Source organism: Anguilla anguilla, chromosome 3 (assembly GCF_013347855.1).
Source record: "Anguilla anguilla isolate fAngAng1 chromosome 3, fAngAng1.pri, whole genome shotgun sequence".
In the NCBI taxonomy this organism is placed as follows: domain Eukaryota; kingdom Metazoa; phylum Chordata; class Actinopteri; order Anguilliformes; family Anguillidae; genus Anguilla; species Anguilla anguilla.
In genome coordinates, this window is record NC_049203.1 from 48,622,907 (window position 1) to 48,641,702 (window position 18,796).

Genomic DNA, 18,796 nt, shown 5'->3' on the forward strand with positions numbered 1-18,796 from the left:
GATGAAGAAATTGCTTAATTACTACTAATTACTACTAATTATGCGCAAATGTTGATTTCATTTCAGGTTGAGTCAGCAGAGCACAGCTTGGATTTCTGAAAAATAATGAAAAATACATAAATAAATTATGTTTAGGTTAATATTACATTTTACTTCAAAAGTCTCATGCTTGCTTATTCTGAAAACATGACACCTGGGCTTTGTTTTCATGGTTTCTTCTCAAATGTAGAAATGGCAACATAGACACAACGTTTTCATCACTTGCTTGCCAAAATGAATGGATATAAACCTGAACTATTCTAAATATAAACCGGTTTACATATTCCAGAAATACACATAAATAGTACTATACATAAATAGTCACATTTATGTATAATACATATGTTGATAGTTATTATTTAAAATATATAATTATAATGAGTTATACCATTAAACTGATTCCTGATAACTTCACAACTCCGCAGTTTTGTCCTCCTTGTTTGTATTGTGTGAATTAGGGACAAATAGACAGACGGAAGCAAGATACTGCTCTACTGCCTTCTGGAGCGTTTATTTTGTTATCCTTGCAGTGACTCCAGTTGTACAGTACCAGTGCTTCAGTCGTTGGCTGATGCTGCCTCCAGGGAATATAATGATACTTGGTTAGAGTCGGCAGTAGTTGCACATTGCCAGCTGTGGACAACACAAGCCTCAATACAATAAAAACACAAACACACATTTCCCATAATAATCAACCTGGGAATTGTATGTTTGTGTTTTTATTGTATTGGGCCTTTACTCAATTTAAATGAAGCAGCACAATCCAATGTTATTTCGTCAGCGTTCAAGAAAATGTTGATACTGAAATTAAAGATATGACTGGACAGTAGCCCGAGTGAAATGTGATTGTATGGTTTTATGGGGGACTGGTTACAGAAATGACAAATGAGTGTGCACCATAGAGTGAACAGCTAGAACCCAAATTTGGTTTGATATTACAGCTCCAAGTGATAGGATGAATACCAACCTTTAAGTGTCTTTCTATTTAGATTTATACATATTGGTCCTACTTTCCAGACCATGTACTTTTATCTACTTTTCTGTTTACTTCTTTTTTCTTTTTTCTTTTGGCTCCCAATGCAGCCATGTTAAAATCTATTTTTGACAATGATAAATAGTATGGGGTATAATATGCATCAAATAAAATAATATTTTTCTTGGACCCACAGATAATGTCATTTTTTGATTGATTGGTTTCAACAAATGTAATGTAATGGCATTAATTTGAATTTGATTTCAAGGATTCAATTGGGTGAATATTGTAGAATATAGACCTTGTTAGCATGAACCCGTCACTCAACCACAGACTGATGCAAGTTATTGCCATTATTGAATTTTTTTATTACCAAAGTGAAGATAAAAAGATGCTTATTTATGATCTTGAGACTACAGGACTGCCATGCAAATTAAGAACACCAACTGAAAACCAATCTGAAAACCACTTCATTATGACATAAAATATTACAGAGACTGCAGGATCAACGATTACTACTTGTAGGATCTGTCCATGGTCCTGAAATGTGTGCAAACTATAAATTGGTCATCCATGCATTTATTTTGTGCCATGGCTTTAATTATGTTTCTTTTATTCCCTTGGTCCTGCCATTTTTATGCCATTTAATAATTATAATATTGTTTGAATATTTTTCATATTTATATTAGCCACCATGTAAATAATCTGTTAAATAATTTGATTCCTGCTTAAATTGTAAGTACTGTTTGTTTGTGTTACTAGTGCCTTGTTTCTAGTATGTACTGTAGTAATTCTGTTTATAAGTGTGATGTGTGTGGCCACAACTGAATGTTTCTTCACGAAAAATTACATTTGAATTTGAATGTGCTTGTCAAAACAAATAATGATTTGAAAATACACATATAAGCATAGGGTCAATTATTGGGCATAAAAAGGGCGAACATGATAAAAGCGTTTGAACAGAGACAGTTGCATAACTGAAAAAATTTCTTCAAGTGGTTTTCAACACCTCATGGATTGCAATCTAATAATTATCTGGTTTCCCATTGAATCGACGAGCTACAATCAATTTACCTGACCGCAGTTCTCTGGTCGTCCGGTTCTTGCATTGGGTAGTGTCTCGCTATCCTACCGTTTCATTGGCTATCGATGTTAAAGTCTGTTGCGTTATATTCTTCAGTTGGCATTGCATTGGACGTTTTGCTAATGTGTGAATTGCTATTGGTCGAGTGCTCCCTGCATAAGAGAAACGATTGGTTAATTACGCGAGGCTCATACTACCCCGCTTCAAGTCCTCTGATAAATTTGTGAGCATGAATTTTGTCGGGCTGTGCAAGCTGTAATGCTCCATAGAGCCAGATATGCAGCAGCGCGTGAGACTTTTTAACCATCTCTCACAAAGAAGGATTGAATACCTCTCTGATTACTACATTTAAAGCGATTTGTGTTTAAAGAAATGAACGAGAAAGCTCCTGGCTTCCAGGATCTACGAATCTTTTATTTAAAACATTTAAAACTGCGATAAATGTTTCAATGATTCTCTACGGTGCAGGACATATCCCACTGGGTTCATCTGCAGAATCGCCTTCCTGTGAAGCGTGTGCCCTGGATTACATGAAACTGGGATACGAAACTGGCGTTTTGCTTATACAATTGATTTGTAAAACATTTTCGCTAGAGCTAAAGGAATGGGCATTCCACGGGAAGTCATTTGCATAACGTTACATTTCAATTACAAATACAACCGAACATATTGATCGGATCGTTTCAGCTGTTACTTCACGCATGCCAACCCACGGGGACTTCAATTGTGAAATTGAGCAGTTATAAAAGTAGTATTCTATTCGCTTATAGTATTGATAACAATCTAGATATAACAGTAAATTGTTTTCTGTGTGTTACATTTTGCATGAACTATAACCTACAATTGGAACTTTCGCGAGTGCCTTTAGAGGGAGCGATACGATGAGAAAGTGTTTCTCAGATATAACAAAAAACTTTCATTCTTAATCAGAAACCACATGACAGGAACCGCTCATATTTTTTCTGAAATGCGATGATCATTAAAATGGACCAGGGAAATATAATAGTGCTGGACAGTGTTGCTGGCAGAGACATTACGAGTTACTTGTACTAATGTCATGAACAGCACCTTTCCTTTATCATGGATGATAAATCCAATAAGCTGATCTTGGTTCCAATTTTAGCTGTTCTTTTTGTGATGATAGGTTATCAGTATATTTGCCCAGCTGGCAGTAACTCGTGCCACTTCAGGGCTGGGGAGAATTCAAAAGGGAACAACCGTCCATCGGCGCAATTTTCGCCAAGCGAGGACTTCTATCGAGATCAAGAACTGGAAGATGACTTCCCTCCTAAACTGGCGTCTAAATTTAACTTCACAGAAAGAGACTTGGAGCGGCACGTGGATTTCAACATCAGAGGAAACGATGTGATCGTATTTCTGCACATTCAAAAGACGGGAGGAACAACCTTTGGAAGACACCTGGTTCGGAATATTCGCTTGGAACAGCCCTGTGACTGTCAGCCAGGGCAGAAGAAGTGCACGTGCCACCGACCAGGTAAAGAGGAGTCCTGGCTGTTCTCGAGATTCTCAACCGGCTGGAGCTGCGGATTGCATGCTGATTGGACCGAGCTCACCAACTGTGTTCCTGCCATCATGGACAAGAGAGAAGCCCAGAGGAACCGGAGGTAAATGGTCTTTTTTCTTTTTCATTTTGTTTGGTGTTGCAGACGCTTGTGCAGCACACACAGTCGGCTGTAACAGCATGTCCGTTCGCACATTAAAAGAGGCTATTCAGTTTTGGGATTTTGACTAAGACATTGTTTTCTTTCCTTTGAATAATGATATATGTTTAGAGTTAAAATAAGTAAAAGCAATATGATCACATTCGGGTAAAAAGTCGGTTTTAATACAAAAACTTCAAGAGATTTGATTTTGTTGGGCTACGATGTAGCACCCTCAGTACTTACTGAAAGATAGGCAAGGACAGCAGGTGCACCTGATCTAATTTATTTCTCCGTGATCTCTTTGCAGAGTGGAAAATGTTATTTGTAAATTATAAATCGCATTTGGATTAGACGTAAAAGTTACGAATATGTACAATTAAACTTAATTAAATGAAATCATGAATTATAAGATGACTTCGGATATGTAATATTATCGTCTAAATCGTATAATCGTATTCTAATCGCTACTCTTCATTATTTACGATGTTAATTTAGTTTCTTGAATGCACAGGGAAGCAAACAATGTATGTGGATTAGAATCCAGTAAAGTTGTTGGCAAAATATTTTTTTAATACATGGGAAACATCGATAGTCTAGTCTATAAAACCGTTATCTAATTTCTGTATCTGTGGAGAGGGCAATGTGAACTAATTAAATGGAGAGTATTTTATTCAGTGGCTAATCTCATTCACCATCCAACTTCAGTAGTTTATATAATGTGGAGCCTAGAGTCGTTAGGACACACATTATAGATTTAAAGAATAACTGAACAAGAAAAACACAAGGGATGCTGTTAATCATACAGTTCATTGTTTTTAAACAAAAAAATTTTAGGAACAGTATCTAGTCCAATGTGGAAAGATTCCATAAACAAGTTTAACTTTTTTATCGATGAAATGGTAGAAATAATGTTTGTAGTGTCTGTTAAAGTATAAAGGGGTAAAGGGAGGGGTGCAGGCCTAGAGAGAATTTCACATATGGGGATAGTTGAATGTTCAGTGTCGGCTGGATATCAACCCCTCAACAAAAATGTAAGTACAGAGGAAATTAGCTACAAGTAAAACGTAATTCACTGAAAATAATATATGCTTTTACAATAATAGATTTTTATACATTTAAAAACTTATAAAAATTGAATGGTTCAGTTTCTCTCAAATTAAGGTTTGTGAACATTGTTTTATGGTTAATGTACTCAAACACTACACATTATATTCATTTACGTTTGATTATGAGCTGTGACCATCCTGAACACACAGAACTTTAACAGGTGTGAGGCCTTGTGGGTCTCCCCTTCATCGGGCTTCTCCTTGACCTATTAAACATGGCCTGATACAGAATGACTTCATTGCCTCAGAATTTCAGACCGCAACAATCTACACACGCCGTAAGTTTATCATGTAACCAGCTATGTTTTTTTTTCAGAAAATCGAGTCTTTATGTAAATAAAAAGAGTCATTTATTGGAAGAAAAAAAATGTTTATGAATGTCTACTTTGTCAACATGCAAAGTTTACTCCCCTGCTTGGTTGCCAAGGCAAGACTAATTTACTTTCCTCTCCTGGATTAATGATCAGTTTGACAGGTTGAACTGCTGAGGCCTCCACGTCATAGGGAACAACTGTATGAATGAAGACGACTATTCATTTATTCACACCTCTTTATTAATTACTTAAAGTGTTATCAAAGACAAAGAAATGCGGTTTTTTACTGGCTAGGACGCTGTTAAGGTAGCAAGTGGTTTTTGTTTTACATGTGTGGAAGAGGTGGATCATAAGGCCCCTCTTTATCATTCTTATGTGAGCTGTTTATCCATATTTGAAACATAAATATAACTATAAAAGATTAAAGGTTTATTATATGTATCCCATATCAACCAAGAAGTCCCATTGTGATGAAAATATGATTTTCTTGTTGAGAATAGCAGTACCACGCATACGTTTTGAGTAAGGCACAAACAATGCAACAGATAAAACAGCACATCAATATATATAGCACTTTTTATAAACAGTACCCCCATTTCAGGGCATCATAATGCTTGGGACAAATGGCATCATCGGTGCTTCTGATTAGTCAGGTGTGTTCATTTGCTTCCTTGGTGCTACTTTCAGTATGTAGTTTTGATTTTAGCCTTTTGATCGCCTTTGGAGTCTGTTATTGGCATTTGTCAGCATAAGGACCAGAGTTGTGCCAATGAAAGTCAAAGAACCCATTATGAGTCTGAGAAATAACAAAAAACAGTCAGAGACATAGGCTGTATGTAGGCTAACCAAAATCAACTGTTTGGAACATCATCAAGAAGAAAGAGAGCACTGGTGAGCTCAGAAGTCACAAAAAGCCTGGTAAGCCAAGGAAGACCTCTACAGTTGATGACCGAAGAATTGTCACCTTAATGAAGAAAAACCCAAAAACAGCTGTCCAACAGATCTGAAACACTGTTCAGGGGCAGTGTGGATTTGTCAGTGCCTACTGTCCACAGAAGACTTCACAAACACTGCACTGAAACATGCAAACTACTGTTTTGCTGCAAACCCAGAATGGCCAGGTTACAGTTTGTTAAGAAGCACCCTAAATAAAGAGCCAGCAGAGTTCTGAAAAAGGTCATGTGGATAAATGAGACCAAGATTAACTTGTATCTGATGGCAAGAGCAAAGTGTGGAGATCAAAAGGAATTGCTTTGATTTGAGGGTTGTGGCCATTTTTGTTAAAACGACATTTCTTCAGCCTGTAATCTTAGAAGTTCTCGAGACAGAATTTAATCAAGCCAAACACGAAGGCATGAAGAATTGGTATATTAAAAAGGCAAAAAAAAAATGAGGAGGGGTGATTGATTGCGTTTGCAGGTCTTTTATCCCTGGAGCGAGTGTGTCTGTCCCTGTCTCGCCAGATGTATAAAGTTCACATCAGTGTGCAGAGGCCTGCACATCCCCGCCCGGTTTACACTCTCTGTGCAGTGCGGGAAAGGTTACAGGCGCTAGCTGAGTCTTCCGAGTATCGGTTGTCTGGTCTGCCCACCTCTGCAGAGCCAGCCTCCAATACTGTAATGGCCGACTGCGAATGCACGCATAGCAGCCACTGCTCTGTAATACATACCCTTCTGAGGCTTTCCGAACGGTTTGGTTCACACTCTGTCAGTCAGTCTCCGGTGGAAAAAAAGAAACTCAGCTATTATAGATTTGTGTTTGTTCTCCGAGGCTTGCAATGTGACAGCACAGCAAGCGCAAGCGACTTGCTGCGGAGTTGCACTTCTAAATGAGCAATTTTTTTCTGTGCTTTGAGGGACTTGATGAACAGGATCATAACTGGAGAAGCAGAGCGTGCCGGGTGCAGGTGACGCTTTGTGTAGGAGGAGGGCGGTTTAATAAGTGGTGAAATGAGTATCAAAATACAGAATGTAACATGAAAGAATGGAGAGAAAGGACGGGATTCGTCTATGCTTGTGGACAAGTTAACATCCATTATTGGTACTGTGGGGTAAAGAATGACTAATTTTGCATTTAAAGCTCTTCTCTGCTTGAAGCACAAAGGAACCTAGAATTACAACTCAAGTTCTATGCTGTTGCTTTATGTGGTAGTCATCTAGTTATAAATGGAGTCAGAATACAGTACATTGTAAAAAAAAATATATATTATTATTTTTTTAAATTCAATATCTGTTTGCAAAAGTCTGTTTGCAATGCAGGTTGTTTTCTCATGAGGGAAATAAAAGATGCACTTATTGCCATTACGTTCGACAGCCTTTTGCAGTTTGCTTTAAAGGAAATGGTTTAAATGTAAATTACATTGCCTTTGTTGAGGGCCTATCTCTTTTAACAAATGAAGAGTTTTTTTTTTTAATATTAAGGCTGAACTGGTCAAGTGTTTCTCTGGTAATTTGGGTCTGTGCCACACAGAGGCACCAACTGGCCCCACAGGTGTTTACAATGAGGATTTAACACTTTGGAGAAAAGGTGTGATTTAATTAGCAGACTTACATATGTTTTAATTGGTGACGAAAAAAAGCACCTGCTCCTTTATCACGCAGTAAAATTAATCATCCTAATTCTGTAAGTAGCTGCTGCGTTTTGTGCTCTTATTAAAAGCAAAGGGAGTCATATCATTAATTTATGACAGTACTACATTGAAAATAGTTTTATCTGGGCTATTTGGGGTTTCTGGAAATGTATTGCCATAGTAACTATTATCAGATAATCTTCTCCCCCAAAAAATAAACAAATAAATAAATTCCCAGAGATAAATTAACAACATTGTGTATAATCAGGATATGGCATGGAATGCATATGGCATAACATGTCGTTACCTAAATTTAATTTTACATTTTTTAAATTGATCAGAAAGAGATATTTACCCTGGTGTCAGTCATTTCATAGTAAATTAAATTATGTACAAAACATGACCTCTTTCTGAGGAAACACTGACAGCCCCTGACCTTTTCTGTGGGACCAGCTGATCTTTGATACTGGAGCTACAGTATAGAATACAGAGCCCAGAAACTCTCCTTTTCACTTTAAGGAAGAATACATAATCAGCCTGGACGTCGAATGTGAGAGCACGTTCTCTGTTTCTGCAGCGGTGCATGTTCGTGTTATGCAGGGAAGTGGCTGGTGGATGTAGAAGCAAATGCACTTAACTTCCGCATCAAGGGCCCAACAGCTCTTTCTCCAGGCCTCAAATAGCTGTTCCAGGGGCATGTTTATGATGAGAGGGGTAATTCAACCTGCCTCATCTGGTTCATGGGTTGGCTTTTGGTTTAATAAAGGACCTGTGTGCCATAGTAAATAATTGAACAGGCTTGTAACCAGAAGGCTACAAAGTACTTAACTTCAATTGCCTGTGTAAATACCCAGCTGCAGAACCCGGATAATATGTAACTAACATAGCAGAGTAAGTTACTCACCCTGGGTATGGGTTTCCGATAAGAAAGTAAATGTGTAATGGTGTTGACGTTATGTGATACATTGCATGTCGTATCCTGTGTGAACAGTTTCATCAACCGTGAGCACATGCATTCAGGCAGTGCTCCTGCCCACGGAAGGAAGACAGAGCCCTGAAATGTGTTCAAGCTCCCTTCACAGACTCCTTTTTGAAATAACTTAAATGTAGAACCTAAAAAATGCTGACCGTTTTCCCTTGCATATTTGCGAGTGTACCTAAACAGCAGCCATCGGGCAAAAATGAATTATCTCCCATGAGGCTTGGCGGCAGCCCCGTAAGCATATGAAGCAATCGGTGCTGAAACAATCAGACATGTGGTCCAAACATCATTTTACCGAGTGCAGAATCCACGTGATCCAGGCCAGGTCATTTGTTTTCTCTGACTGATTGTTTTTTTGGTTTTTTTTACTGAAAATATATTTCATTGTTGCTTCTCTGGTCATCGTCAACATTGGTATATTGCATTCCAGGGACTTTGTTTTCATGGTATGAGAACCCTCGATGCAAAAAGTGAAAGATGATTTCCTGTCCTTCATAGTCACTTCCTGTACGCCAGTGCGCTGCCCTGAGCAGACCCTTTCATTAAGGAAATTCATTTCAATTCAATAAATCTTTATTGTCTCTGACGAGCAATTCATTTTGCTGCCATGCCAAACAGTAAAAAAAATTAATGCAAAAAAAAAAAACGGATAAATCTGGAAAGATGAATTGAATAAGATTTGATTACCGTCTACAAATGGGAAACATGTATATTAGTCCTTTTTAGTGATGATTAATTAAATTGCCTGTGGCTCAAAGGCTAATTTAGCTCTGGGCACTTTGTGCCGCCAACCAGATGCTGCAGATTACCTTTAGTTCCCTGCATTCTATCACTGGGATTGCACATTCCACAGACCATGACTGCTATGCCATTTAAAAACCGAGACTGCGGTGGTAGCACTTGTGGTGTGGGAGGGCGAGCGTGTGTGCGTGCGTGTACATTAAACAGATCTCTGGATAATGCGCCGCCGTGCTAGCAGAACGTGTGCGCTGCAGGCTCTCTCGTGGCGGATTGTATTTTAATGACACGCATGGCTCAGGCTCTCAGGTACGAGGTCACGCTAAGGTCACGTCAGAGAAGTCCGATTTCACTCTGGCATTCGGGGAAGATAAGTCTTCAGCTTAGAGATGATACCGCTCCCCCCGCCCCTCAGCCTCCCTCCCTGCCACCGTCTCCCTGTCCTGCTCTGAGACCCCGAAGCCTCACCTCCTCGGCCCACTCAGAGGAGCCAGACAGCGAGAGGCAGACAGGTTCCAGAAAGGTCACGCGTGTCAGAGCCGATCGGCGCTGCTCCGGCTGTGAGATTCAGGGGGAAAACAGAGAGCGCTCGCTGTTCATCTCCCAGACCTTAGAGAGGGAGGAGGGGGTGGACGGAGGGAGAGGGGGAGGGAGGAAGAGAGAGAGAGAGAGAGGCAGAGTGAGCACTTGGAGATGCCTAAATAGGCCAGCATTTGGAGAATAGCATTTAATATGAGATTTGATGCATGATTTACAAGAGCCAGGGCACACTTAGCGAAGGCACGTGTTTTTGTCACGCAACACTTTTTAAAGATGGTAGAAAAGGCATGACAATAGCTCATGATTCTTCACATTCTTTGTGAATACTGTTTTTTAACTGTGTGCTACTTTGAAATTCAGAGGCACGTGTTTCTGACACTTTCATAAATAATTTTTTTTTTTTATGGAGGCACAGTCCTTCCAGAAACTATACAAAAGGATGAACACAAAAATTGGAATGGTGCTTTGGTATCCCCTCCCGTGACTTTTGAAGAAATGCAAGGCAAATATAAATGAAACCCATATATCCTGGCTGCTCTGCCAGTCAGAGGGAAAGTAATTTGACTGTATGAAATAGAAATAAATGAAAAAAACATGATGTTAGGAGAGTAAGTAAAATCATTTCAGATAATTAAGTAGAGAGCTTATGAATAATTTATTGCTGATGATTAATGCATTTATTTCAGGTCAGCATGAAAGTTTTTGGGGTTTTTTTCCGAGCAAGACTCAGGTAGTTAAATGTTTTATAGTACAGCTGCATAGTATATCAAAACAAAAGTCTCTGCCTATGGAGAAAAAAACTCTTCCCTTCACAAATGCAACCATGTGTTCCTGCAGCGAGTTCTCCTAACTAAAGATACTGGATGTGAGTTATCTCAGGGAAATAATACTTGGTGAGAGATGGGGGCAGCATGTCTCTGTGCGAGTTTGTGTAGAATATATGCATGTGTGCCAGTGCGTCTGTTACAGCAAATACGATCACGTGTTCTTGCAGCGAGCTCTCCTTAGTAAAGATACTGGATTTGATATGTCTTGGGGAAATAAGCCATCTTGAGAGATGAGGTCTCCGTGCAGGTGTGTTTAGAATATATGCATGCGTGCCTGTGCGTCTGTGTTACAACAAATAAGATCATGTGTTCTTGCAGACTTCAGCAAATGTATGGACCGTTTCACGTGACATTTTTGCTTAAATTGACTTACTTACTGTCAAGTAATCTATGTTTGTGTAATTAAATGCATTCAGTGCTGAGCTGGTAATATAGCCACATTTCCAAACATCTGTCAATCCCAAGCTTACCCTTACTCACCGTATGGCACACGGTTCTGTATGTATCAGCAACAACACATACGTGCCCTTTCCTGTGAAACTTTTGAAGGGAATTTGAGTGTAGGTCAGAGTCGGTGAAGAAATAATGCATTTGTGCGAGCCAGCAAATGTATACAGCACTCAATTGTCTATATTATCACTAAATGCTGTGAAGAGAGATGCCTGGTATAATCAATTAAAGGATATTTGCAGGGGTCTAATTCAAAAAGAGTCAAGTTCTGTTTTATAGAAGAAAAAAAAACATATTAGCTGAGCATCTGCAATATGTGCTTTGTGTACATTTTATCATAATAGCACAGTCAGTTGAATGTCAGGCATCAGATTGCTGTGGCCATATGTTCTCCTTTTATGGGCCTAAAGGGGGACTTTTCCCCGTACCGTTTCCCTGAATACAAATAATCAGTTACTCAAAATGATTTCTTATGGATAACCGATATGGGCTTGAAACAAATGGAGTTTAAGTTCTGAAAAAAGATAGCTGTTTTATTATGAGGGAAATGTACATATCTGGTACATCCAACCAAATACTTTCCCTGGGTTTTTATTTGATTGAGTAATCACCCTATTTGTAGGTGCTATTAATGGCTTTGTTGTGAAAATGATCGTTGCCTAAATAATTGTAAATACTTACATTTTTCAGCTTTTGTTATATCAGATATGGTGGAGTATGCAGAGGGAGCATTCTTGAGCTTGGACCATATGTGCAGTTTCCTTTAACAGCTACTGCTGAGAGTTGAGAGTCTGCACATGTAGTTTCCAGACCAGCTTAAAGTCACTGAAAAAAAAAAAAACTAAAAAAGAACAACTGCCTGTTGCCGTTTTCCTGCTTTGATGTTCTGCCTTTTGCTTGAGAGTGGACAGTTGCCCTGCAATCACAGGGGTCTGAATGAATTGTCCAATCACAAATGTCCACAAAATTACCCATTATAAATAAAGATGTTCTCCAAGTCTCAAAGGTAACAGCCTGTCATTGATTTTCACAGAACAGGAAGGCTGATTTGTACCTAATGGTTGTTATTAAAAAATCTGTAACATGGACATATGACATCATAACATCTGTGGCCGTGTTGGCAATTCCATTGCACAGATGTCACTGCTGCTTTGCAAGACAATTCATTTCTTCATGAACCTTTAATATCTTCTGAACCGTAAAAGTCTTGAGTTTATTGTCTCACTTCTTCACGTTTTACGACTCTGACAAAGATTTATTTTGTTCATTGAAGGTTGTATTTGTTTTTTACGTTTACTCAGTAATTTTATTCATTGAAGCAACAGCCAAACTTGTTGATGGTATAAGCATTTCAAATATGTATCAGCTGATGATATTTGCTACTCAGAACCGATGACAAAGCAGGATACACGTGAATTTAAGCCAGAATCAATGGCTCTCACCCAACAAGATATACATGTTGCAGGCCACCAAATGATTTTTAAGATAATCACATTTAGCCCCTGTTAAGTAAAAAATTATGGGGATGAATATTATTACATTATGAGTCATTTATGAGTGCATGTGATTGGCTACTCAACATCTGATTCCTGGAGCATTGTGCTGGGAGGGAGGGACGCCTCGTTCAAGCTGAGAGCTTGACTTAGGCGTTTGAATGTGTGCAGAGATTTGCTCGGATACAACGGGGCCGCGTACGTTTGATTGGCTACTCAACATCCGATGTCTGCAGCGGAGCCCCTCGCTTAAGCGCTCTCCTTAGCCGCACGCGCAACGTTGAGGTCCGAGGATCTTTTTTTTGCACTTTGCACCGAGCTCGCCACGCACCATCCATTCCTGAACCCCCTCCCGGCGTTTCAGAGAAGCGGGCCTGCCCGGCCTCCGCACTTCCCAGTGAATCACCGTAATGAGCAACCTACAGCTGCAATAAAGGCCTATTATTGGTTCCACGGTGGAAGGAGAGGGCACTCATCCGGCCCGCTCCTGGCACAGCGATATCCCGCGTCATATTTAATTCATGAGAGCGAGCGCGGAGAGGAGCGCAATTACCACGCGCGCCCCTCCATTTCGGCTCAGACCGCCTCGCCACCGCCCCCACCTGCTCCGTCGTCTCTGAGAAGCACTGTACGTCGCTGTGACGTTCAGGACTTCCTGTTTCTGCCCGTGGGCGAGCGCGCCGCGCTGGGACGATCCTGGTGACAATCAAGCCCAGTGTCGTGCCACCCAAACCCAGCCAAAGACCTTTAATACTTCACACTGTCTTTCCAATCAGCGTTTCTCTGGCCGTTCCTTGGCAACCGTTATGCATTGGTTTATACAACTGGATTCTTTTGTTAACACTCATCAGTGTTCACATTTGTTTAAGGAATGAAATTGTACAAAAATAAGAGATATGCATTACTTTAGTATTTCTCAAAGAACAACTCTGATAATTCACATTCAGTTTGAAATTCAGTCACTTGCTCAATGAAGCCCAATTACTTAAGAGTAGCACAGTTTAGAAAAGAATTGCATTTGTTTTATTATCTTGACCTCATGGTGTCTCACTGTTAAAGTGATTTTCCTTCTGCTAAGACCGGGTAAATGTCACCATGGAAACACAGGATGCATTTTCATCATGCAGGTTTGAGTTGTTATTGCCCCTTTAATGCACTGCAAGATATGCTTTGTAAGATGTGCTTACTCTCTCATTTAAAAAAAATAAAATAAAAACATCCCTAAAGGTATCATTAGGGCTTTGCTTTAGTCTGATACTGTTACTAAAGACAAATAATGAATGCAAAAGTCCCAATGAACACAGGTGAAACTCCCTTTTCCATCTGTTTGTTTATCTGTATGACAATGCCTATTTCTTTTACTTTGGTCCCATATTCCCTCATGCTGATAAGCTACTTTTTGGGGCGCTTCTGGGAAATATGTAATGCAATGCTTTTGTCTTGAGGGCGGTGTATTTCCGCATTCTATCTAATGCAGGGTTCATATTCCCCAGGCCCAGATTCAACCTCAGCAAGATGCTCTTTTTGATCAACGAATGGCTTTAACAGCAGCTGTTCACTGGCCACTGAAAATAACAGAGAAAAAGGCTTTGTCGAAGAAATTAAAGTAGCACCTGCTTAATTGTGCTATTTAAAGTTCAGTGCAAAAAACAGCAGTCCACAGTTGGCAGGATCTGGACCACAGTCAAGGCTGTTCGATCTCATCGGAATGCAGAGCCGCAGACACATGTAAAAGGCACATTTTGTAGTTTGCAAGATTGTTAAAAATGCCACAGGGCGCGCAGTGTCAAGGCTGAGGATAGAGAGGCATCCATCTGGTGACATTCAGCACATTAATCTCGTTCGTGGCGGGGTCCTGCATCTTAATTCTCCGGCGAAGGACACCGGTGACTGCATTTAGAAATGGGAGAAAGGACCTGACATTGTCATGGGATCTCAGGAAGCGGAGATAGAGACCAATCAGATGTGAGCAAGAGAGCACAGCGGCGTGCTGGGTTTTTGAACGCGCCCTCTGAATATGGGTAAAGTTTTTTTTTGTTTTGGAGAGCGCTAGCGCTCCAGCTCTAAATCCTTTTGCAGTGTTACTCAGCGAGCTCACCCTTAGCGTCTGCCACTTCCTGCAGATGAGAGGAAGTGAGCGGCCCCGTCAGTGTTCTCAGCCATCTTGGAGGAAACTGGGCCGGGGTTAGGCCCCGTGTGAGTCAAGATAAGACTGTGGAGAGAGTTTCAGATTTACAGCTGTGACTGCTGCAGTGGGCATGGAGAAAAGCGCAGTCAGAGGATGCTTACGACACACTGGAGACGATACAGGCCTGGTTTTTAGATGCACTGGGTTTTGGAGATTTTCATGCACCATTAATCCAGCAAGTTTTAGCTACTGGGGCAGAACTTTAATCAAGTTGATTTAATAACCAAGTTTAAATCTTTATCTCGGTATTCACTCAGTTGTTCTCACTTTAGAAAGAGCACAAGCAGGAGTTTGAGTTATAATTAGCCATGTTAATGAGTAACAGATTAATTAAAGGTCATTTTTTGATGGAAAGCATGTGAAGGATATTAACAGACTGCACAGTATATTTTATTGTTCCCATAAATCCATAAGTGGTAATTGCTGTTGCGCTGTTAGTTTTCAAAGTCAAATGCATACAGTATAGCCTACGGTTGTTATCTTTATGTTCAAACGGTCCAGTGTCAATGCAATGTCATTTTGATTTCAATCAGGTTCCAGGGATACCAACAAAAAAAAAAAATCAATCCAAATTTTAAAAAACTCACTGCACACACTTCAATATTATATTCCTTCTGTATGTCAGTCATTTTGGCAATTTGGAATCATAATAAAACCTTCCAATATAAAATATAGATTTTTATCACCTTATGGAAAGACTTATATATTAATGTGGCAATAATGTTTCAGCCAACTACAGTAATTTTGCCGTCAAGGAGCAATTTTATAACTGCTGGGCGGTACAAGCTGACCTCGAGCGATGGGCTTGTCTAGTTTCTGGATTTGCAGGATTAATCTAATAAAAATGAATGTGTTCCCCAGACTCTTATATCCCCTCCAAATGATCCCCCTGTAACTCCGTAAGAAGCTGCTGATGAGATAAATAAAATATTATTTGGCATAATAAAAAAGCTAAATTTAAGTTCAGAAATTGTCACTGAATAAAGGTGGCCCAGCTCTGCCAAACCTTATCTATTATGATTGGGCATTGCGTGCACGTATAGTTGCTGAATGGCTATGTGAAGATCCTAATGTCTCATGGATTGGCATAGACTCTAGGTGGTCTTTACCACAATCACTCATCAGCATCTTGACTGGGGATAGAAAAAACATTCCCTCAGAAAGTAAAGATAATCCCATTTTGCAGAATACATTCAAGGTTTGGTACTATATTAACGAAGCTCTTAAGAGAACAGGATTTTTTTTTTCTCCTCTTACACCATTTGTTAAAAAAAGACATTTTTTCCAGGCCTCGACAATAAGATCTTTCAGTTTTTGTTCAATAATGGGATCACGTGTTTGGAAGTTTTTTCTTCAACACCTTATTATCATTTCAACAAGTAAAACATACATTTAACATACCTCCTACTAACTTGGGTTAAAGTAAGGGAAAGGGGGGAAAGGGGGAACGTGGGAAAGGAAAAAGGAGGGAGGAAAAGCATGGTATTATCAGCTTCCTGTAGAAGATTTTAAAGAGGTTGTACTGTATGCTGTACTGTACTGTTTTTATTTATATTTTAACTTTTTTTATACTTAGACATATGGTTTCTTATTGTATCTGTGAATTTAAACATGCAAAAACTGTTGAGAAAATTCATAGGACTGGCAGTTGAGGGCACCCCCAGCCCAATTTCGGTAATGTAAAAGGATATATCCGTGTCAGCCTATATGGCCAGGAAAAAACTTGGTTATTGACATCAGCCCAAGAATTTCCATGTCATGGATCTCTAATATTTCGACACCACCGCTTTAGTTACAGTAGACGTACTACTGTACATGCATGCATTTATTTAACAGGTGAATATCTTCACAATATAATGGATAGAGACGTGTCTCTCCCAACATCCACAACATCTTGTGGTTTCGTCTTGTTTGCTACGTATGTTTAGCATTCATGTGTGCACTTTAAGAACGTCACCATTATAGCGCAGACCACCGGTGTTTAATAGGTGGCACAGCGGCAAATGTTTTTAATGACAGACCCTCTGTTGCACCGCCTGACTCATGTTGATGCAAATGGCTTCATTGCAGAACAGGAAATTACCATACCAATGAGAATTTAAATATTAATTTTATGCCAGACGAAATTAGCGAGTCTTCTAAAGCATAGGTGGATTTTCGCTACCCTTGTCACCAAGACAGGTCCCCATATGTTGCATCTATAAAAGGATCTGATGAAATCTTTAAAAAGGCTGGTGTGGTGGTTCACTGCTTGTAAAATGAAATTTTTAGGGAGCCTTAACATATTATCATTTCTCAATTAACAGTTGAACTGAGTGAGGGATTGCTGTTTTCCTCACTGTGATATGGAAAGAGCACAGGAGTCCATGTTCTGTGGTTTCAATGTGGCTTTAAGGGGCTACTGCATATGTCTTGTTTTAACTTCAAACTATGACACGAGACAATAAGTTTTGATATTATGAAGGCAAAATGTGCATACAGTGAGCTCCATAATGTCTGAGACAAAGACAATGATGCGCATGTGGATAAAGTACAGATTCCCAGCTTTTATTGCAAGATATTTTAAATATTTTGGTTTCACCATGTAGAAATTACTGCACTTTTTATACATAGTCCCTCCTTTTCATGGTACCATAATGTTTGGGACAAACAGCTTCACATGTGTTTCTTTTAAGTCAGGTGTGTTCAACTGCTTCCTTAGTGCAAATATAAGACAGCTTTCGGTATCTAGTCTTGATTCTAGGCTTTTTATTGTCTTTGGAGTCTGTTTGTCAACATGAGGACCAGAATTGTGACAATGAAAGTCAAGGCACCCATTATGAGGCTGAGAAATAATGGAAAAACAGCCAGAGACATAGGTTAAGCCTTAGGCTTACAAAAAGATGCAGTACATGCCTGGAAGAGCATCACCATAGAAAATACTCAGCACGTGGTCATGCCTATTGGTCACAGACTTCAAGCAGTCATTGCATGCAAAGGACATGCGACAAAGTACTAAACATAACTACTTTCATTTACGTAACATTATTATGTCCCAAACATTATCATACCCTGAAATGGGGGTATAAAAAGTCCTGTAATTTCTACATGGTGAAATCAAAATGTATGAAAATAGCCTGAGATAAAAGCTCATCACACAATTGTGGAATACAGAGCAAAATCAAGAAAAATGTCTGTCTCAAGCATTATGGAGCTCTCTGTATAGGGCAGTTTGCCATTGTAGAGGGGTTGGGCTGTAACTAGAAAGCTCCCAAGTCATGTATTCAGATTTATTATCATTTATGTTAGACACATGTTTCTCTTTCACTCTTGGACTGATATATGTTTGCTTTTTAAAATGCAGTTCACAGCATAGGCAACCATCTCTGCTCCCTGAATAGCCTTTATCTGACTTTGTAGCCAGACGTTATTTTCGCAGTCAACTGTGATATAACATGTATTGCAATACGGAATTAGGACATTGTAATCTCGAGCTCCCTTAAGGAAGATTAGTAAAATTGCAAGGAAGTCTTTTCATCTAAAGAGAGATTACAGTGCAGATTTATTCAGAAATCTGCTGGTTGATATGAGGGGAGCATCACGTCGTTTCTCACACAACACAAGTAGCTTACGCGGTTTCTTTCCCATGTGCTTTGATTAAACAGCAGAGTGCTGATTAGAATTTGGAGATTTTGCTCAAGCAATACTAACAGCTGCGTACATAAAGAAAAGCTGTGCATGGTTGTGAGTCACACAGCAAATGTGCTTTTAAAAAAGAAATTTCTGTAGGATTCGGAGTGCGTGTGTATAAAAAGCCGCTCTGTGCAATGAAAAAGGAACGCAGTGAGCC

General features: G+C 39.5%; 1 protein-coding gene across 1 annotated transcript in view; it reads left to right on the forward strand.

The window, feature by feature from the left end:
* Positions 1 to 2,353: 2,353 nt before the first annotated feature.
* hs6st3b (heparan sulfate 6-O-sulfotransferase 3b) overlaps positions 2,354 to 18,796 on the forward strand; it is a 91,981-nt gene continuing 75,538 nt past the window's right edge. Inside the window, exon 1 of the mRNA XM_035408304.1 lies at positions 2,354 to 3,721. Within this exon, the coding sequence (XP_035264195.1) occupies positions 3,177 to 3,721 (545 nt within the window). The 5' untranslated portion in view covers positions 2,354 to 3,176. The remainder of the gene's footprint in view (positions 3,722 to 18,796) is intronic.